General features: G+C 35.5%; 1 protein-coding gene across 2 annotated transcripts in view; it reads left to right on the plus strand.

Annotated features, from left to right (window-relative positions):
* The first annotated feature begins 1,315 nt into the window (after positions 1 to 1,315).
* Positions 1,316 to 23,036, plus strand: part of LOC129220147 (rabphilin-1-like) — a 105,795-nt gene continuing 84,074 nt past the window's right edge. Inside the window, exons 1-3 of one of the 2 annotated variants that reach the window (XM_054854499.1) lie at positions 1,316 to 1,343; positions 2,527 to 2,623; positions 10,998 to 11,135. In XM_054854499.1, the coding sequence (XP_054710474.1) occupies positions 2,553 to 2,623; positions 10,998 to 11,135 (209 nt within the window). In that variant the 5' untranslated portion in view covers positions 1,316 to 1,343; positions 2,527 to 2,552. Of the gene's footprint in view, positions 1,344 to 2,502; positions 2,624 to 10,997; positions 11,136 to 23,036 lie in introns of both variants that reach the window. The other variant, XM_054854498.1, reaches the window with a different exon arrangement.

Consider the following 23,036-nt stretch of genomic DNA (forward strand, 5'->3'; position numbering starts at 1 on the left):
ATTTAAAGAAATAACCAAATAAAATTAGCAATGTAATGTGAAATGTCCGGCGATAAACATAAATGTTTCAAAAAATGCTTCCTCCGTACGCCATCATTAAATCATGAATACTAGTAGATCGTATACAACAAAAAGTACCTCTCGTTGGAGCTTTGAAACCTTTGGGACCTCGCACGAGAGAGGCAAACAACCAGTGAGAAAAATCTTCAGGATCATGTATGCAATTAACGGCTACAGTTGTTATGCCATACTTACGCTGAATAATACTATGACCCACAAAACCATTTATTTGAGCTTTTAACAAGATGAGAAATCCTTCTTCAGTATGATGAACAATGATATAAACATTTTGACTGTTGTATATGAGGCAAAAGCTCAGTAGCAGCCAAATACTCGACACGTGCTTCTTCGAGACCACTCGACGACGTTCGGGTTTAACTTCGTGAACGCTCGGCATTTTCCGGCGAAGTGGCGTGTCGCCATACGCCACCGCTGCGCCTCACGCTTTACAAAAATAATTAATTGCTTGTTTGGCACCGACTCAAAACTACTTAGGTATACTTACATTAATTTAAGAACTGAGTTATTAAGGTTATTTAAAAACTCTAAATTATTACAAAAATATATACTTAGGTATACTTTCATTAGTTTAAGAACTTAGTTATTAAGGTTTAATTAAAATGATTTATTATTATATCGAGTTTCAACGAAAAAAAAAAAAAAGTGTCTGGTCGCTACGGGTGCGCAAGCACTCAACAATTTCAATCTCTTACTTTGTTTACTTCAGTACAATGCTAACTTTGTGAGGTTACATTATTGATATTGTTTGTTAGTACTTTTTTGCATTGAGTCTTGAAAATCAACTATTGATGTAGACCCAGATTTTATACAGGAAAGTGAATGTAAACATTACACCAATTTTGCAACTCAAGGTACGTATTATTTTCAGAACTGAAGTTTTATATTACACAAGACAAACTTTGCTTTCTCCTTAGAACCGAATATTATTTGGGTTGTTAAATGTGTTTGGGTTTGGGTAAATTTGATTCAATTGTATTTGTGTCACTGTCATTACATAACATTAAACATAGAGACAAAACCTTCAAAAATTAAAGTTTAAAACTTTTAGAACCAAGGTCTTCAAAGTTAAAAAAAAAACAGTGATTTCATGACATATGATTTACATGTCTCGCAGACATACGTAGACTTTTTATTCCATCTTCCGAGTTCCGTTTCCTGCGTTGCGGTTTGGCATATCCGCTTTTAAAAGCATTTCATAAAGTCTCACATATCTCTGCGTCTTACGCATTTGGGTAGAACTCGAAATATTCTTCATTGTATTCGTAAGTATTTCACCAAGTTCTAGAGTCATTATTTCATATTTTTAATATTGAACACCCTACTTTACTTGATTCGTTTTGTTGCTATTGATATTTTTATGCTTGGATTCGGCTATAGAATTTCCACCTGTAAGTTTGATCGAATTCTACAACTGCGGGTAAATGCTGCATAAATGATTTAAATATCAATTGATGTCTAAGAAATGGGACTTAGAAATTACTTTTCATGAATGCATAGTACTAAAATGACGTCTCCAAAAAGCGCCTGAGTGTTTGAACGCGCAAAACTAAAGAATACCCGATCGATTTCGCTGAAATTTTCAGTTTGTTTCTTCAAGTCTGGAAAAGGTTTGCGAACGGGTTCAAAAAAATCCGATAAATAGTTTTTTTTTTTAAATTCCCAATTTAGTCCCAATTTTTACACTATTTCCCGAATATGGGGGGGGGGATTACTTGTGTACATATTAATATTATATAGTCGTCCCTCGCTACTTCGGTCTTCGACTTTCGCGGCTTCACTACATCGCGGTTTTTTTTAATGGCTATGTGTTCGACAGCCTAAAAACTAATCAGTATAACATTGTAAATTTAAAGCATTAAAATAGGGAAAAAGAACATTAAGAACTCAATATTTCTTCCTGAGGAAGAATTAATTACCTAAAAAATAAGCAAGGATGCTTCTAGTAGGGTGGGGCGGGAGGAGGGGAACATGTGGCAGTCTGTGCCAATGAAATTTTTAGGGTGTTTTACGGAGTCTGGTTCTTTTTTTGGGGGGGAGGGGGTGGTTACATTCTTGATGACCGTAAGAATTCAAGGGCTGTGCCAACGCTGTTGGGGGAGGGGGGATGGATACACCCCATGAAATAAGCCTAATTTTCTGACCTCCTCTGCTGATATATAAACACGATAAATTAAAATTTACAAATCATTATTCCATTTTGTAACGTCTGTAAGAATGGAAAAGATTGCAATGAAGAAAACTAAAATTGTCAATGCTCAAACATACTTTGAAAGAGCGCATTTAGGAAAATTAGCCTTTTTGCTGCTCTGGCTTGTATTTTACAACTTCGGTTAGCCACATATTTCATCAACTCAGTCAGGCGTTCATTCTATGAAATCGTATAAATAAATTTTGTTGAAATTCTTTTTTTTCCATCATTAGCATTTCTTAAATCTACTTTCATAGAAATAAATTTGGCAACTTGTGATGGAATGGATAAAATGGAATGGAATGGGAAGAGTTGGATTTGCCCAAGCGATCGTGAACTGACACTCCGAGCAAAGTAAGTTGCACAATCAAAATAGTTAAAGAGATGACTTAAGAGTTCTGTTGATTTGTTTCTTTGAAAATTTGTTCGAAAAGCGAAATAAATTAAAAAATTCAATGTCCTCTTAAAAGAAGCTGTAAAACTTTGGTCGCGTATAAACCATTATGTTGCCATGAATTTGTTTAACAAATTCAAAATCCATTTACTGCAGGGTGTCAGATTCTGAAAATGACATTAAGGTCCGTATTAAAATTTTTAAAATCCGAAATATATCTCATTCAAAAGGTAACGTTTTGTATACAGTAGACCCTTGTTTTACGCGGGGTTACGTTCCATTAAAATGCCGCATAGATCAAAACCGCGTAAATTAAGACTTAATAGTATTAAAATAAAGGTTAGGTTCCATAGGTTAAAAAAAAAAAAAAAAAAAAAACCTTCATTCTAGTGAGGACTAATTATATAATAAGTTTAATGTGCGCTTATATCGATACATATGCACAACATAACAGAAGAATAATAGATAAATTAATTTGGTGTTTATAAAAAGGAGCTGGTCAGGATAGTCTTTTTGCAGTCATTAAGAATTTTTCTCTGTAGTTTTTTGAGTGGCATTTAGGGGCGTGCATAGGGGGGGAGGGGGAAGAAGGGACACCTGTTGCCCGGACCCGAGCCTGAAGAGGGCCCAATATTTTTAAAACATGGCGCGAAATTTAGGAGTTAAAAATATAGAGGTGGGTCCGGAAAAGTCATTTCTGACGGGCCCCAAAATTTCTGTGCGCGCCCCTGGTGGCATTAACAACACATCCATGATCTGTCGCAAAGTAACGCATCCATGAAGGGATCTTCCCTTCACTAACAAGTGAGAAAGATCATTTGCTATTATTGTCAAGGAATGGCTGAAGCATTTTAGTGTGAACGCTTATGGTTGTATGTCATCGATGTCGGTATCCTCATTGGTTTCGTTCTCCTTTGTCACTTGTACAAGCTCTTCTTCCAGTTAGCTTTGAATTATGTGAGTTTAATAACTTTATTTCTAGAAAGCGCTTTGGAACCAATCGCAAAAAATGTCTCCAGTGGCCCAATCTCGATTATAAGCACGCCAAAATACAGTTTATTACTTGTGGGTCTGCAGTATCAGGAGTGTGGATTTTGAAAGAAGAGAAAATATTGTCCGTTTGCATTGTCGCATTCACTTAAAATCAAAACTCATCCGCGTAAAATCAAATTAAATCTTAAACCGCATCAAAGCCGCGTAAAATAAACCCGCGTAAAACGAGGGTCTACTGCAGCGATTTCCAAAGTGTGTTCCGCGGAACCCTTGGGTTCCGCCACAGTTGTTGAAAAAAAAAAAAAAAAAAAATCCACGGTAATTTGAGGAAAAAAAATAAAAGAAACAAGATCAAAAATTCAATATGTTGAGCCTAGTGATGTAAAATACCTGGGTATTTATTTTTTGGGGTAAATACCCAGGGTATATACCCGGGTAAATACCCAAAATGGGTATTTACCCGGGTATTTATTTCAAAAATTTATATTTAGCTAAAATACTTTTCTGTCTGTATTCTACTATGTATATATATAACCAACCATACAAAACAATAAAATTTTGCCCCAAAATTGTATTTTGATCACATATTTAAAGAATTATTGTGGAAACAACTTAACAATCTAATATGATATTCACATTGAATGCGTTGGATATGCCTAATCAATGTCCCCATCTTTCTTTTTTTGTTTTTCACTTTTCAAAGCAAAATTTAAAGTTTTTCCCGTGCAAATACAAAGTGAGTGACAAACTAACGCCTCCTAAATACTAAATATCACGTTCTCCCTTCTAACACAGAGCAAAATGATCCCAGTAAGCATAATTTCGGTCTTCTGGCTACTGCCAACTATCGAAGGTCGAAAGCATTAAAAATTAAAAGCGGAGAAAACAATTCGTTAACTTCTAAATCTAAATTTTAAAATTAACCAATTAACGATTTGATTTGAATTGTTTGGATCCTTCATCATACCAACACCATCCATGTATTGCTGTCAGGTAGCGTTGTTTGTGTACCGGCGGATGATCACTTTTAAAGCAAATGTGATAGGCATTTAGTATTTAGGAGGCTTTGGACAAACTTATCACAAATCAAAGCCAAAACTAACTAGTAGCATGATATTATGAAAAATCAAAGATGATAAATTGCGCTAGCGCCATCTATGTAAATTTAAATCCCTTTGCTTTACCCCTTAAAAAATTGAATTAACCTGCCATCCTATTTAAGTTTTAGAATAGTTCATTCCAAATTCTTACAGTTTTTTTGATAAGATTTCATTACACCTTAAATTTGAAAAAATTATAATATATAAATTTTTACATTTTTTATCTTTCATTTTACAGTTGTAAAAACAGTTTTAAGTTTTAAAAAGAGAGTTTTAACAGTTTTTACTGTTTTAAAGTTAAGTAAAGTTTTAAAGTTTTTACAGTTTTAAAAAGAAAATTATCACCTTTTGATACCACTAAATTTTTTTTGGGGGGGGCAAAATGCTCAATTACTAGGAGATTTACGCTGAGGGGAAATACCCAAAAAAATATTTGCCTTCCCACCCTACATCACTAATTGGGTGTATTAAAAATAGTTCGAATAAATTTTCATCATGAAGTACCGGGGAGCAAATGCAAATGAGCAAGGCAACAAAACAATATTTCGATTTTGATTTTTGCTTATTAATGTGAAAACTGTTTCTATATTTGCCACGTTATCACTTAAAACAGCAATAATATAAATAAATGAATAACATCATAGTCTTAATAACTTCTCAGTAAATTCTTCCAAGCATCCCTCATGCTTACCTTTTTTTTTTTCATTCTGGATATGACTAACCTAGATTGTGATTTTGAAATCCTGAAGTCCATCATTGAATTGCTTATACTTGTCCAATTATGACATTGAAAAGAAAGATTCTTTGGTTCACAATATGTTTCTTTCATAATTTCATCAAGTCTTCCAATAAAAAATATATAATACATATGTATGTATCAGTTTTAAAAATTATTTCATATTTAGATTTTTAAAAAAAATTCCAACTCACTTTTTGCTTTTTTTTTTTTTTTTTTTTTGTAAAATACCCAGTTTTTGGGTATTTACCCTGGCCTTGGGTAAATACCCAAAAAATATTTACCTACCCACTGGGTATTTACCCGATCCACATCACTAGTTGTGCCACATTGTAACTATTAGTCGACATTAGCAGTAGCGTACTGGGTCATCGAAGTATCGGAAAGTTCCTGTTATGCTGACGCCGTAAGCAACCCTTATTTTTGAATGAACATTTTTTTTCATGAAAAATTTTCTTCTACGCATGCTTACAAAAAAAAAAAAAAAAAAGAAAAGAAAATGCTGTATTATACTTCTCATTTTTATTTTATCACACCTAATCGCGTTTAAGTTGAGCTTTTTCATAATATCAGATTGTCTTTATATGTTGTTATTTCATTTGACACTTTTCCCACTTCCAGGTACTTTTTATCTTTCAGGTGCAGCTATTTTTTTTTTTTTAACCGCGCAAAGTATCATTACTATTTAAGAAAACTTTCTTTTAAATTCAAAACATGACCAAAGACGTAGCTTACGAGAGCAAGGAAACATCTGTAACCGGTTGTAAAACCCCAGGAGCGCAAAATTGAAGCTATAAAATAAAAAAGTTTTTCCAACCTTAAATGAAACGAGCTCATAAGCGCATCACATGTCTTCCTTTTTACACTAATTCAATGTTATTTCCCCATTATTGGCTATTTTAATGTGATTCAATAGTTAACTTTCTAAATATCACCAACAGTGTCCAAATTAAAACCAGATTTAAAAAAAAAAATCGCCAAATTTGTCGCCAAGGTGGTGAAAAAACTTGGCGACCAAAAGACGATATGTCGTCGAGTGTCCGCCAAATTATAACATCACTTGAGGTTGCATCGAAATTAACAATAATTTCCCCCAAAAAAGGTGCGAAAGATCCCTTTAGAAACACCCGAATGCAACCAAAAAGGGAGGTGCACAACTAGACCCCTTTAGGAGTCTACGTATCAAATTTTAACTTTCTAGGGCATACAGTTCTTGAGTTATGCGACATACATACGTACATGCAGACGTCACGGGAAAACTCGTTGTAATTAACTCGGGAATCAATTTTAGTTACAGTTATGTCATGAGATTACGTATGTGAGCGTGTACGTAGTACACGTAATGGCAGTTTCTTCCTGGTTTTCAGAACAAGGGGCGATCTGTATGAGGAGGGGGGGGGGTGATTTTGAACTATAAAGGGAGCTACTGATTAAGCTATAGATTTAAAAAAAAAAATGCTGGAATGATTTTGGAGATGGCAGATGGTTAATCTCTTTTGCGCGTAGCAATAATTGGATACTTTAGCCAGAGGTTTCTCCCGCCCTCCCCCTTCCCTTCCTCAAAAAAGAAAGACTCTCTAAAAGAGTGACTAAAAGCATGTTAAAAAATCGGATTCAAAAATAAAAATAGCGCATTCTTCGTCTTGACCCCCTCCCCTTCCCCGTCTTCTCCGCCATTTTTGGGCACTGATTCGTTTTAGCCATTATTATTTCAATAATAATGGCTAAAATATTGAATACTGGAGTGTTTTTCGAGATGGTCGACGGCTGATCTCTAGTAGGTGTCTTAATATTCAGAAACTTAAGGAAACTGTACTCCCCCCCCAAAAAAAATTTTTTTTTGAAAGTCCCCATTTCCTGGAGGGGGGGGGGAACCCCCTCCCTAAAGTTTCTGAATATTAAGATACGTAGTAGAGATCAGCCATCGGCCATATCGCAAAACATTCGAGCGCGTTATTTCAATAACAATGGCTGAAGAGCATTAGTGCCAAAAATAGCGGCAAAGGGAGGGGGGGGGGGTTCATGACGCAGAATGCATAGTTGAAAAGTTTCATGGCGGTTCTAGAACGTGTATTTACTCTCATTTTTCTGGAGGTTTCCTTATTTTAGGAAAGGAGGTGGGGGGTGCGCTGCAAAATTTGGGAGGTGGCACCATTTTCCTGCGGGGGGGGGGGGGTTACCCCTCCCTAAGGTTTCTGAATATTAAGACGCGTAGTAGAGATCAGCCATCGGCCATGTCGGAAAACATTCGAGCACGTTATTTCAATAATAATGGCTAAGAAGCATTAGTGCCAAAAAATGGCGGAGAAGACACGGAAAGGGGGGGGGGGGATCATGACACAGAATGCGCTGTTTTTGTTTTTGAATTTGATTTTTCAACGTGCTTTTAGTCACTCTTTTATAGGGTCTTTCTTTTTTGAGGAAGGGAGGGGGGAGGGGGTTGCTATGCAACATTTGGGGTTCGGGTGTCATTGCGGGGGGGGGGGGGAACCTCTGATTAAAGTGTCCAATTATTACTACGCGCAAAAGAGATTAGTCATCTGTCATCTCCAAATTCATCCCAGCATTTTTTTCCTAAAATCTCATGACATAACTGTAATTAAAATACATGTATCTAAACACATCAATGTAACTAGCGTAATCAAATCAGTACCACATTTTGTTTTGCGCGAAAATGCCTAATTTTAAACGTGAATAGCCAAATGTGCTGTGTTTTCCTCACAAAATCTGCAGAAGTTCATCTGCAGAAATTTTGAAGAATTATGCAGATATTTTAAAGATTTGAGGCTTTACCTTCAGAAAAACTGCAGTTTTAATGGAGAAATCTGCAGTTTTCCTGCTAAACATTGGTGAGCTTTGATCCCCGTCCGGTCCCTTACCCGCCCTGGCAGACCAAGCGATAAATGCTTGGCTATGTATGTATTTTCATTCCTTACAGAAATTTTTAATGTAACTTACTTTTTTTGTGTAGCCGCTCTATTAGTTAATTAGTGATGTTCCGGATATCCGTATCCGCGGATATCCGAGGGAAAATAAAGATCTGTATCCGTATCCATTACCTTTCTGACGGATCTTAAACGGATCATTTCTATCATAAAAAATTTTAAATATTTGAATAAAAGACTCTTAAACTCCGTTTAAATTAGGCTTTATTCCCTATTTAAATTATAAGTTTTCATTTCAGAAACCAATCTTCCCCCCCCCCCTTGTTGCAAAAAGGAAAGGGAAATAAGTTTTAAAACTGTATATCAGTGTGTCTTTTTGTGGCATCGTAGCTCCTAAACAGATGAACCAAGTTTGATAGTTCATTTTTCGTTCAAAAGGTGACTTGATCGAAAGTGTTCTTAGCTTGGTCTCGTTTTTGTAGAATTTTAATTACCGGAGATATTAATTAAAGACCGACTTCACGTTTTTCACAATTATGGTAGTAAAAATTTACCCGTACGTTAAAGATGTTGGCCTTAATTGAGAGAACGAAGTTTTCTGCGTTTGATATTTGTTTGAAACTTCTAACTTATATACAGTAGGAGCTATCATCTTGTTAAGTAAATTTTAAATGCAATTCTAAGCCTTTATACGCGTGATTGGTAGCCGATTTCATAGTCGGAAGATAAGGAGAAAAAGCTCAATGATTTAAAAAATTTACCTGCTGTCAGTTCATATTTGTTAACAAATGTATGTTCTGACCCGCGAAATTCATCTTAATATGAGGTCGGCTCTCTGGGACATGTTTTTTGAGCAATCACGATTGCTTATTGCTTTCATTTGACCGTCCTTGACGTTGTGGTTCCTTTTTCAGCTTGGACCAGGGCTGCAGCACCACCGTCCACCGGCGGCGGCGCGGCTGGCCCTGAACACCGTCCACCGGAATCCACTTTTGCTGGGCGGTGGCGTCCATGTCCTACACATGCATGCTCATCCACATTCCCCTACGCGCGCACGCCTTTACACACATACACACGTAAGCCTACACACACAACTATACACACGTAACCACCCAGGAGGAGGGACATGCTTGGGGGGGGGGTGGAGCCATTTCTAGAAACAATAACTCTAATCAGTAGGGTCTTGTCGCAACTCGTGATTGCGAAAAACATAATTTGAATTCAAAGTTTCGGAATTCAAATTAGAGTTAATTGGGGGAAGTGGGTCACAGATTTTTTTTTTTTTTTAATTTTTAATTTAATATTAGTTTTTGTTATTGATTTGGGGTTTCTGTTATTCTTCATTTTTGTTTTTCTCGTCATCCTTCAAAGAAAGTGAGATTTAATTCTCTATTTACTGTTTGTGGCTCTGTATTTCGTCGTTCGGAGAAGTTCGGTGGAATGGGTCAGTGCTGCATTTATACTGAAATAAAATGGGAAAACTTATTTCTAGCCTGTCCAGAAGCAGTTTTACATTCTTGCTCCTGTATCTTACATCTACCGAGTAAGCTAAAAAATAATTTTTCACTTTACATCTAAGCATTAATGCAGCGCTGACCCATTCCTTCCAACTCTCCCTCAATTTTAACGGAGATTTCTTTAAAGAGTAAATCATAGTCTTGATTATATTTTTGCCGCAGTTGACATTTTTTGAAGAAACTGCCATTATTCTGACGGGAATACCTTCCGTAACAAATTTTACACTTGGATAATTGAATTGGGTTTTAAAAAAAATGAGATCCGTATCCGCGGATCTTGACACTAATGATCCGTATCCGTATCCGCGGATCTACGTTTTTAACGATCCGGCACATCACTATTGTTAATTGCTTTTGAGTAAATTAAACGTCGTAATGAGTGATCCCCACCATCTCGTGTAGGACAAATTGGACTTCATTTTCCTTTACATTTATATGTACGCATACATATTATTTTGGACTATTAGTTAAAAATTTGTTGACCTTAATTGTTAAGTTAAAAAAAAAACAGTATCTTATTTAAATGTTATTTGGGTGTCTCTCCCGTTTCGACGACATTTCATCCCCCCCCCCCCCACGGTTTTCAGTTTTAATCATACCTTTTGATATATTAAGGAGGACGGGGAGGAAATATGAAATGTCGGCGAAACTGGGGATAAACCGTTATTTTCAGATCAGGACACACTTTTGGGCATCAGTCGGACTTCCTTAAAACTAACAAAACGTAGCGTCGCGTCGTCTGAATTGATTGTTGCATACTTTTTATACTCAATACTTCGCTTTCTGCCTAATTATTTTTAGTGTAACTTAAAAAAAAAAAATTAATAACTAGGCCATTTCACAGAAAGTAAAGCATTTTATCCTGCCCATTTGACAGCTCTATATTTTCTTTTACGAACACTATTTTAAAAAGTTAATCACTTTTTTTTCGTAAGGAATCACACATACAGGCGGGATTTCTCAGGCAAAATTTTGTTTGTTTCTTACTCGTTTTGAAATGGGATCTACTTTTCCGCGGAATGGCTCTTACATCGTGTTTCATTTATTGTACGAATATCCACATTTTATTTGTTGAATATTCGTATTATTTTGTATTTCTTCAGATTGGGTGCTGGGTGGTCTGTTCATTCGAATGATGTGTTCAGAAAAGGTACTGTCCTGCCCTCAACAGAAAGGCAGTCGATCGAAGATGTTCTTCACAGAGCTAAGCATTTGGAAATACTAGAATCCGAAAGAATACAGTAAGACTAATATTTCTTCTTTTATTTCAGGAACTAGTGATACCCGCACGGCTTTGCCAGTAATAGAAAATTAAAAGGTATTTTGGTTCCCCTGTATATTTACAAATAATGTGTGGTGAATTTTCTCCCCAATTGACTTGTGCACATGTTACGGTTCCACGTTATGATAATTTCGTAATTTACTCGTCCATCTTATGATAATTTTGTTCTTAAAATTGGAATAGAAAAAAAACCACATCGAATTTTTGAAAAATCGCTTCGAGGTGCACACCCCCATGCTACAAACTAACTTTGTGCCAAATTTCATGAAAATCGCCGAACGGTCTAGGCGCTATGCGCGTCACAGAGATCCTGACAGACAGAGATCCGGACAGACAGAGAGACTTTCAGCTTTATTATTAGTAAAGATAACTTGATTAGAATCCTTTTTAAAACCTCTTAAACATGACCGTCATTTCGCTCCAATTTCGAAAAAAGATACATTTTGCTCACCCCCGAATGAATGTTAAATAGTTTTTTTTTTTTTTTTTGGCTCGTCCATACTTGTGCATATGGATTATTTAGAAGCAGGAATGCGTTTTAGGAGCTTGTAACGTTATATAAAGCTTTATGGAAAGAAAGAACTGGATGCCTGTAATACAGCCCTACTACCTCCTCCATCCCGCTATCGCTTAGATTGCATAATCTCTGAACGGATAGCAAGCGCGTGAAAACTTAATGATTCAAAATGTTGATGATTCAATACGTAGTCATTTTAAAACTTCAGTAAAAGTCAAAAATCTCAAAAAGTTTAAAAACTCAAAAGTATTTAATAGTTCCCTCAACCAAAAATCAGTGAGTTTTTAAAAATGAGCTAAAGTCAGTTTTTCTCACAGAAATTAGTTCAACTTCCTTTGTTGCATCGGTCGGTGTATTTTTCAGCAGTTCATTCAATATTCTTTATTATATTACGGTATAATAGAATACTGTAATATAGTACATACGGAACCGTAAATCTTTATTATTATTTTTTTTTTATGTTCAGCAAATAATGAAGATTAATTTATGTTAAATTTCGATGGAAAATGTAATTACATGCAGCAGCGTTCAGTGGCGTAACCAAAGGAGAATAGGGGGCCTCAAATTGCGCTTTTCTTCCTTTAATTTCGAAAAATTTCATATGCCCCCCCCCCCCTTTGATGAAACATTTCTCGTTACCCCCACTTATAGCGTTATGTACTGTTTTGTATGTTATGTGTATACATATCTTTTTGACTCTTAATTTCATTAAATGGCATACAATTTTTCTAAACAGTATTGCCTTGGTTATTTTCGAAAATCCGAACAATTTGAAAATTCTAACTCCTGTGGTTTCAATTGATTTGGAATTTTTCACGTTCAGGTAATATTAGATCTTATTTTTTATGATTAAGGATTACCATTGAATGCAGTCAATCCTTATCCCCAGGGGCGGATCCAGAAATTTTTGTAAAGGGTATCAAGTTTCAGTGGCCAGCGTTAAACCTTCAACATAAAAAAAAAGTATCAGTTAAGCGGGATGCCCCCTCCCCCCAAGGAGGATCTCCTCCTCATATGCTACAAAGCCCCACTTTGAAGTGAGATCAAATTTCTTATCCTTCTAAACTATCCATTCTCCCACACCCCTCCCCTTCCATAAATTTTGTGCAACTTGCGCCATGGATCATATTCCATTAAATTTTCAGTAAAAGTCAAATTTCCTAAGGTAAATAAATTACTTTTAAATAAAAAAAACCGTCTTCAAAAAATACCCAGGAACTAAAGAGCAAAAAATAACTGATTACACTTACATTCTATTTCCTACCCAAACATAGAAATGAAATTTATTTTACAATTCCAGTACAAAAATCAACTAAACTAAACACCGAATTATAAAATAAACACTGATTTATATTACTATACGATGAATTATTTTAAATACCCAACTAATTATGTATGATCTCTTAATTTTTAATAACCTTTTGAAGTCGGGGCCTCCTATAAACAAATACATAACGTAACTGACAACTCACCGAATCCTGAATTAAACACTAATTCAACTATACGCGAAATTAATCTTTAAAATTAAACCTACTCAGTTACGTTAGGTAGTAGTTTATAGAAGGCCCCGACTTCAAAAGGTTATTAAAAAGTAAGAGATCGTATATAATTAGTTAGGTATTTAAAATAATTCATCGTATAGTAATATAAATCAGTGTTTATTTTATAATTCATTGTTTAGTTTAGTTGATTTTTGTACTGGAATTGTAAAATAAATTTCATTTCTATGTTTGGGTAGGAAATAGAATGTGAGTGTAATCAGTTATTTTTTGCTTTTTAGTTCCTGGGTATTTTTTGAAGAGGGTTTTTTTTTTTAATTTAAAAGTAAGTTATTTTTTGCTTTTTAGTGGTGTAAATAACACGGCGAGCGTCTCGTAGACTTCCGACGACTATGAAAAAAGGCTTTTTCAAATGTGTAACTAATAGCCCAGTCAATAAAGGTTTCGTGTCGCAACTAATTTAGGGAAAGCTGAATTTTGGCAGGATGTTAGTACATAAAGTACACACTAAAAAGCCACAAAGTCCTGACCCCCACCCCTCTTGCTTTCTCTCCCACCCCCTCCGAAACATTGCAAGAGCTGTACTATGATAATACGCTTTTCGTCTCGCAACTAATTAGGGGAAAGCTGAATTTTGGCAGGATGTTAGTACATAAAGTACACACTAAAAAGCCACAAAGCCCCGACCCCCCACCCCTCTTGCTTTCCCCCCACCCCCTCCGAAACATTGCAATAGCGGTACTATGATTATACGCTTTTCGTGTCGCAACTAATTTAGAGAAAGCTGAATTTTGTCAGGATGTTAGTAGGTATTGTATTCTTTAAAAAAGTACAAAGCCCCGATCCCCACCCCTCTTGCTTTCCTTCCCACCCCCTCCGAAACATTGCAAGAGCAGTACTATGATTATGCTCTTTTCGTGTCGCACTAATTTGGGTAAAGCGGATGTTTTACAAGATATTAGTACAAAAATATACACTAAAATAAGACAAAGTCCCGACCCCCACTCCTCTTTCTGCCCCCCCCCCCCCCCTTCAGAAACATTGCAAGAGCAGTACTATGATTATACGCTTTTCTTGTCCCAACTAAATAGGGGAAAGCTGATTTTTTTTTTCTTTTTGAAGATGTTGATATACTAAGTATACACTAAAAAAACACAAAGTCCCTAGCCCTATTGCTCCCCCCCCCCTCCCCGCCCCGTCCGAAACATTACAATAGCAGTATTATGATTATACGCTTACAACTAATGATGATACCGAAATATTCCTTTTTTTTATTTCACTTCTTACAATATTATAAACCAGTGGTGCCCAACGTACGTCCCACGGGTCACATCCGGCCCATGAAACTGATCAGTGTAAACCGTTGTTTTGCGAAATGTTACAACTCGAAGACTATGTAGCAACTGGTTTCTGAAAAACAGGTTGCATTCAAAAAAAAAAAAAAGGCATCAATTTATTATAACTATAATTTTTCTTTCATAAGGGGTCATTTAACAGTTTTTTGGCTGGGTCTGAAATATTGTTACAATGCATTCCACTACAGTGTCCATACATAGACGTACAATCGAACCCAGTTTTACGACAGCTGCAGTTTGTAACACAATGTTTTACAGTTGCAAGATATTAGTAGAATAATTTCACTTGGAGCACAGAGGTTATTGTCATGATCTTAGGAATCAGTCTGTTGCTTGAAATATATTTCTAAACCCATTCTTCTGCTGGAAGTTAAAAACCTAACTAAGTTTGAATCAAGGTTTGTGAAAAGCAAGTAATCAGAAAAATATCCCTAAAGTCCACTTTTGATTTATCAAAACTTCCACCAACTTCCGACGTCACTCGTCAACATCTTTTTAAGGTTTCCACCATAGTTTTTAGGATCAACACCAAATTCAAACTTGGTTAGGTTTTAAACTTCCCCCAGAAGAGTGGGGTTGGAATTATACTTCATGCAACAGACTGTTTCATAAGTTCATGAAGATTACTTCTGCTTCAAGTGAACTTCTCTAATTAGTATCTTGCAATTAAGAAGATTATGTGCTTCAAACTGTATCTTTCGTAAAGCTAGGTTCGATTGCAACTCAATGTGTGGACAGTGTAGTGGAATGCTCTGTAACAATATTTCGGACCAAACCAACGAAATATTAGGAGATGGCCCCTTATATAAGACTTAAAAATAAAAACCAAAAGTAATATTAAATGTTAATAATATCCGCTGCGAGAAAATAATCAGTTCAAATAGACTATTTTTGATTTATTTAAAGCTTAAACAAGGACGTAGCCAAGGGGGTGGTCTATGGGGTCCGGAACCCCCCTTCCCGAAAGACCAATACCCCTGTCCTCTTTTTTCAGTTGTTGCATCTCGCATCAACAAAATTTTACCGAAAGGTAATGTTTTTATAAAACGCAGCATTTTCCCCTTAAATATTCCCATTATTCGGCAATATTCTCAGCGCTTGAGTCAATTCAGAACACGAGAACCTCGTGCAACAACTACAGGTTCCCAATTTTCGTCTGCTTTTTGCTTTGTCCGAAACGGGGAAATGTCCCTTTCTTCTTTCAAACCAGCTGGGTCGTGTGACCTTGAAATTCAGCCCCTCGCCTTTGGTTCATCAAATTGCCATCGGCAAAGTAAAAACAAGCATTTATTGCCACTTTCGTCGCATCCCACAGTCTCATTAGCGTGGTTTTCTTTATTTCTTTCTCCTTTCTTTTTGGATTTTTGTGGATTTCGTAGACGCATGTTGTACGAAATACAGCCAGAGTGAGGAGTGTTCCTGATGAATCAGTAATTGAATTCCGATTCCAGGGCCGATCCTAGGGTGTCGGCCGCCCGTGTGCAAAGACCTAATGTGCCGCCCCTGAAGAGCAATTTGCATGTTTTGACTAATACTTAACGCCCATATAAAATTCCGTATCAAGTTCTAATTTAAAAAAAAAAAATAAAAAAAAAAAAAAAAAATAAAAAAAACAGAAGAAGGATGAATTTATGTAAAAAGTTAGAAACTCCTTAGGTACAATTTATATCTTTGAAGAAAGTAATAGTTACTAGTCGTAAAAACGCATTTTGGTGACATCAGAGGAAGGTGGGGAGGGAGGGATCGCCCCCGAAAAATATACGAAATTGGCGTATGAAAAATAGCTGAAATTAATCTTTGGTTGTGTTTGTTTGCAAGGACAAAAAAGTCGAGGACATTCAAGGTCCATGGAAAATTTTTCAATATTGACGTCAAAAATTGCAATTTTAAGAATTTTTTCGAGACTTGAGGGGAAAGTAATGTTGGAATTCTTTCCTGAAATTCTTTCAAGATTGATGTCAAATTGCAGCTATTTTTTGTGACCTTAGTTTAGGAACGATCGGCGCTCTTCCCGAAAATTTTCTGAAACAGAAGTTTTAAACACGCAATTTCGGGTTATATTTGTTGAAATTGCTGGAGGGAGGAAGATTCGGTCGTCTCCTATCGAAAGTTTTCGAAATTGAAGTTTTAAAACTCAAATTTAGGCTGTCTTTGGCGACGTTAGGGGGTGTGGAATCTTTCCTCCGGTAAATTATCGGCACTATTGTATCAAAAACACATTTTTCGTTAGATTTGGACACGATAGGGGAAACGGGAAAGTATTCCGAACTGAAATATTTTACGGAATTAAAATCAATTTTTGACTATTTTTGTGAAGGAAGGATTTTGTGACTCTAAAAAGCGCAATTTTGTGCTATCTTTAGTGACGTTAAGGAAACCGGGAAGCTTCAACCGATCTTTCTGAATATTTTTCGATATTAATATTTGGAAAAATACAACTAAAGACTTTTCTGCACCTCACCTCGGCTATTGATGGGGGGATGCCGGATGCCCTAGCGCCGTGAAAATTTACCTAAGCCATCCGGAATTTTTCAGAAATGGAAGTCCCAAAATCATATCTTAGGCATTGTTTGATAACGATGGGACAAAGGGCGGGCGGGGGTTCAGTGTGCCCTCAAGATAATTGTTTTTTGAAATTGAAGTCAATTTCAGGCTAGTTTAGGCAGGAAGGATTTGGTGGCTCCACGGAACCGTCTAAAAGCGAAATTTTGAGCTATAGTAATTACGTTGGAGAAAAGGGGGATTCGGAGTATTTCCCCCAAGAGGTTCTTCGAAACAGATGATTGAAAAACGCAATTTTAGTTTGTTTTTGAATACGTTAAGTGAGAGGGGGTGGGATTGGGAGCCTCTCTGAAGACTCGAATTCAGACTATCTTTGGTAGCAATCTTAGGGAATGAATTTCAGGGCCCTCTACCGCAAAAATTTCGAAAAAGAAATTTGAAAAGTGCCATTGAGCAATTTTTGATGACGTTAGAAAGGGTTGTCTCCAGAAAAGACATTTTGGAACCATCATTTTTAGGCTATGTTTGATTACATTACTAAAGAAAGGGTGAATAAGAGCCTGAATTGGATCCTTAAAATCGGTGGTTCAACCAGGGAAATTTTCCGAAATTAAAGTCCTAAAAACGCAGTTTGAAGCCTTATTTAGTCTCGTCAAGGGATCCTTTTGATCTTCGTTTTGGAGCCACACTTAAAATTTGTAACCCGGGGCAAAAGGCCTGTCGTCCTACCTGATCTGAAACCGGGCAGTTCATTCGTGATTTTAATTAGAAAAAATTGCTGTAAAGGGGGAAAATTAAAAATTTTAGTTCGTTGATTATATATATTTGACTCTCAGGGGAGCTGCAATTTTCCATTGTCTCTCCAGTCTCCGCGCATTCACGACTGCTGAACACAGAATTTGTTGTTTGAAATACTTGCGAGAGTACCCTATCAGCATAGTATTTTTTACACAAAATATATTTTCATTGTTTAGGGTCAATAAAAACTTGGGAGGCTGGGTGAAGCATTAGCGGGCTTTAGAAGGCACTTTCATGCTTCGGGGCGGGGGGGGGGGATTTTCGTCATTGCCCTTCCCCTGTATCCATGCCTGACTACCAGTTCAGTCACAAATTTTGCAACCAAATGAAGCATGTGTGTAAAGAGTTGATATCAATGGATAATGGAGGAACACAATGTGCTCTAACATTCCATTTTTCTTAATACCCTATGCTGTTGGAAAATTGACACTTACTTTGATAATTGAACATTTGAAATTCAGCATATTTATTTGACTTATTATGTTATCTTGTGAGAAATTCTTGAGGAATTTTGATTGATTAAAAGAACTATATGATGCAGCCTGCGGCCGCCCCTTGCTTTGGCCGCCCTTGTGAGGTGCACACTCTGCACACCTGCTAGGATCGGCCCTGTCCGATTCTTTTCTGTTTTAACACGCAGTTTTTATCTATGTCATACTTATAGGAAACACATCTTGAGCAAAAAATTGTATGCAAAACAAAATTAAGTTTACCCAAACTAGGTAAGTCGCAGTGCTTCCTTTTAAAGTTTTCTTAATAATACGTGAAATTTTACATGTTTATGTGTTTTTCATTTAAAAACTAATTTTAGATTCTAAGTCAGCGGCGAAAAAAGAAATTCTACACATTTCGTGTGCTTGAGGATGAGAGAAAATAATTACTGATTTTTTTTTTAAATTTTAACTCTTTATATTTTTGGCATGGTTCATTTCAGATTCATTTTATATTTTGATAAAAGTTTTATTTGAATTTTTAGATTATTTTTAACATCTCTCTCCTTTCTGAGTAACAAATTACGTAGATTTTTTACTGATATTTTCCCCATAATATTTAAGCATTATCATGGAACATATTAAATGCCCAAAAATAATTCGTGTTTGAAGGTAAAATGAATAAAATAAATGAATAAATAAAACTTGAAGTTGATGTAACAAGCTTTTCGCGGTATCAAAATTTTATAGAAAAATGAAATTGAAAATTACTTGAATATTTTACTGTGATCAGTTTATGAAATTACAAGCTAGGCCATATTAACGCATGTAATAAGTAATTTATTAGAAATGATTACTTTTAAATCTTACTAAATTGTGATTCTATGATCCCAAAAGAAAACAGTTAGTCAGTTTTTAATTGACGAAAAAATCTCTTATTCGATGTTGTTCCATTAAACATATTTGTATTTGCATCATTGGAATACATTTTCTGATTGTTATTCACTGGCTTTGTACTAAGGAGTTATTTAATTAGCATCTATGCATCCATCTTTAGTAAATTGTGAAGGTAGCATTAAACGTAACAAAAAACAGACATCTGCATTTAACTATAAATTACTAGGTGAAAATTACTGCTATTTACTGCGTTACAAGCAAAGAAACAAAAAAAGGTGAATACGAGGTAAATTTTTTTTAAGTTTTTCGTTTCTATATTACCTTTTTTTTTAAACTCTTATTTTCTTTAAGTTAAAGATATTTACTATTTCTTGCAATAGAGTGTTTTGCTAACATCGTATTAAAGAAAAAAAATCATTACCTGCGTCGTAAAATATGATATGTATTGCTGTTAAAATTAACAACATGCTGTTAAAATAAAATTACATAGATGCTTAATTTAATTCATTAGGTATACATTCCATTAATCGGTATGCAAAAGATCCCTTAGGTCGTTTGATTGTGAATGATTTTGACAAAATTAAATTCCTTTTGCAGTTTCGCATCGAAGAGAGCTCAGGTGTCTCCATCTGGTGGAAACTGGGCATCAAATTTTCCTGTGACATTCACATCCGCGCCTTAATGGTGGCATATGCCATATCGTTGGTTCGCATTTGTTCCGCAAATATACGCCTTTTTCGGTATTTAAAATTTTTTCGAACAGCTTTCACCCTTTGAGGAATAGTGACTTCACTTGAGAACACCATTTATTTCTTGCTTCTCTTTTTTTTTTTTTCAGCTAACTGGAATCACTGTGTCAGTTGGCTGAAGAAAGAAAAAATATATATATATAAAAAATGGTTGCATCAAAGGAAGCCTCCGTCCCTCAGAGTTAATAGTTTGTTCAAGCTTTTAATTGATGATTAGGAACTATAATTAGAAAACGGATAAGATTGGAAATATCACTCTATTTCGTATTATCAAAAGAATATTATAAATGTAAATAAATAAAAACTAATTCAAGCTTTTTAAATGAAACCTTGTTAATATTTTCGTTGAGAGAGTTGTGGGGTTTTGCCTGAAATGTTGTTCAAATCGGACAGGGTTACGTTATGTAACATTTATATAGTTATACATTCGACTCCATAGATATAGATTTATTTATTCTCATATAAATAATGCCGGTGATCGAGTAACCCGCGTGTTTCAACAATGAATTCGCGCCACGGCATGATATGTAATTTGATAATTCGGAACTCCAGCGCTCGAATACGCTACCTTGCGGTGATTTACAAAACTGCAAATGAAACTAAAACATTGCCACGTTGTGTTCCACGTGTGTCTGTTGACGTAAACACAGGCAGTTTGTTCTGAGTATTTATTGACGCAATCGACGTGTCTTAGTTTGCTTTCAGCTACAGAAATTAATTCGTCCCTTAGTAGTATTCTCGAGCTTCTCAAAACAATGTTAGTTTTCCTTATTTCCTTCAAAAAAGTATTAAATGGTGGAAGCATAAACAAGAAAGCTCTGGATTAACAAAATTGGATAACGTTATACCAGGTAGAATTTTTATTGTTTTGTATGAATTTGTAAGAATATGAGTTTTTTTTAATCTTAAATTAATTTAACTAATCATATTTTACAGCAGCATTTAGTTGGAATGGACAGTATGCAAAATATTTTCTTGAATTTATTATCGTAGAACAAAATGAAAAATGTTTAACCGAGAAAGAATTTACTTTATTCCTTTTATTCTCAGCTGAAAGGTTTCGCCAAAATTGTTTAGGGTTATAGTTTTAGTATTGTGCGAGCAAAGTAGCCTTGGCGAGATTTCGCGTTTTTAGTTAAACCATTTTTAATTTTTATCATGAGTGGAATAAAATGATAGTAAGATTACAGAATTCGATAAGTAAAAAGAAATAATGGTCAATCAACTGAAAAGAAAACTACCACCATATATAAACTGTGAGTACACATTTTATTTATTTTGTTCTGAGTGAATTTGAATAAATATCAGTTTTTCAATTCGATGAAAAAAAAAACGAACTTAACAACATTGACTGGACACTTTCCCTTAACCTAATTCCACATAAATGATTTAAATAATCTTTGTTACTACAGTATCCTACTGAAATAGACAGTATGCAAATAAATTTTCTTGAAAATATTTATCGCAGAACAGATTGAAAAATCCAGAAAGAACGTTAAGAATTTGAACAATAAAAAATAAAAATTTGCCAAAAATCTGTTTAGGGTTATGGTTTTAAAACTGTGTGAAAGAATAATGTATCTTGACAAGATTTCGCATATCAGGTAAATCATTTCCATGACGAATGAATTAAATGCATGATTTCTTTGGATATCCAATCATATAGTCATAGAAATAAATTATCTAGTGTTAAACGTTACTCTTGACAGTCTGCCACGTATGTGCACTATGTGACAAAAATGTCAACAAATGCCGGAAATGTCACGAAACTGAACTTAATATGTACTAATGTATAGGAAAAACGGTACAAAATGAAAATGCCGTTCGAAGCGAACCAAAAATTTATGAATTCCGAATTCAACATCGTGAAAATGGCTGCTTCAGAACAACTTACTGTGTGTTCTGCATTAATTGTTTGCTTTCGTAATACTTTTTGGTTACTAATCTCTTTCTATATGGGTCATAATAACCAAAAGACTTTGAAAAATCTTTTCAAATGAATAAAGCGAAAAAATCATACATAACAACAAAAATCACAACACTTTTAGCATTTTCTTCGTTACCACATGCGTTTGTTTTAGTTTTTAAGTCGGCCATTAGACAGTGACTGCAGTGCCCCCTATAGTTCGTTGGAGTTGCGAATATGTTTTGGTAATGTTTAACATGCAGGGAAAGGCTTTATTGTGACAAGGCTGAACTTGATCCGGTAACTTAACATTTTTATTGGTAAGACTGCGTCATCTCAGAGGAATGAAGAAACGAAAATAATGAACGCTATCTACTTGAGTTTACGGTTAATCCACTGGTGTTAGAGTTAAAATTTCAACTATCAAAATATCACCAATGTTAGGGGGGAAAGCAAGAGGGGTAGGGGTCGGGACTTTGTGTGTTTTTTTAGTGTTTTCTTTATTTACTAACGTCCTGCCAAAATTCAGCTTTCCCCTAATTAGTTGCGACACAAAAATCGTATAATCATAGTATTACTACTGCAATGTTTCGGAGGAGGATGGGGGAGAAAACAAGAGGGGTTGGGGTCGGGACTGTCTAGGTTTTAGTGTACACTTTATGTACTAACATCGTGCAAAAATTCAGCTTTCTCTTAATTAGCTGCGAAAAGAAAAGCGAATAATCATAGTACTGCTCTTGATGGTCTAAGTGTTTCGGAGAGGGGGGGGGGTCGAGCAAGAGGGGTAGGGGTCGGGACTTTGTGTTTTTTTAGTGTTTTCTTTATTTACTAACGTCATGCCAAAATTCAGCTTTCCCCTAATTAGTTGCGACACAAAAAAGCGTATAATCATAGTATTGCTATTGCAATGTTTCGGAGGAGGATGGGGGAGAAAACAAGAGGGGTGGGGAGTCGGGACTTTGTGGCTTTTTAGTGTGTACCTTATGTACAAACAGCCTGCCAAAATTCAGCTTTCCCCTAATTAGTTGCGACACGAAAAACGTATAATCATAGTACTGCTCTTGAAATGTTTCGGAGGGGGGTGGGGGAGAAAGCAAGAGGGGTGGGGGTCGGGACTTTGTGTTTTTTTACTGTATACTTGGTCTGCTAACATCCTTCAAAAATTCAGCTTTCCCTAAATTAGTTGCGACAAAGCCTATTTTTTTA

The sequence above is a fragment of the Uloborus diversus genome, chromosome 4 (genome assembly GCF_026930045.1).
Source record: "Uloborus diversus isolate 005 chromosome 4, Udiv.v.3.1, whole genome shotgun sequence".
Classification (NCBI taxonomy): domain Eukaryota; kingdom Metazoa; phylum Arthropoda; class Arachnida; order Araneae; family Uloboridae; genus Uloborus; species Uloborus diversus.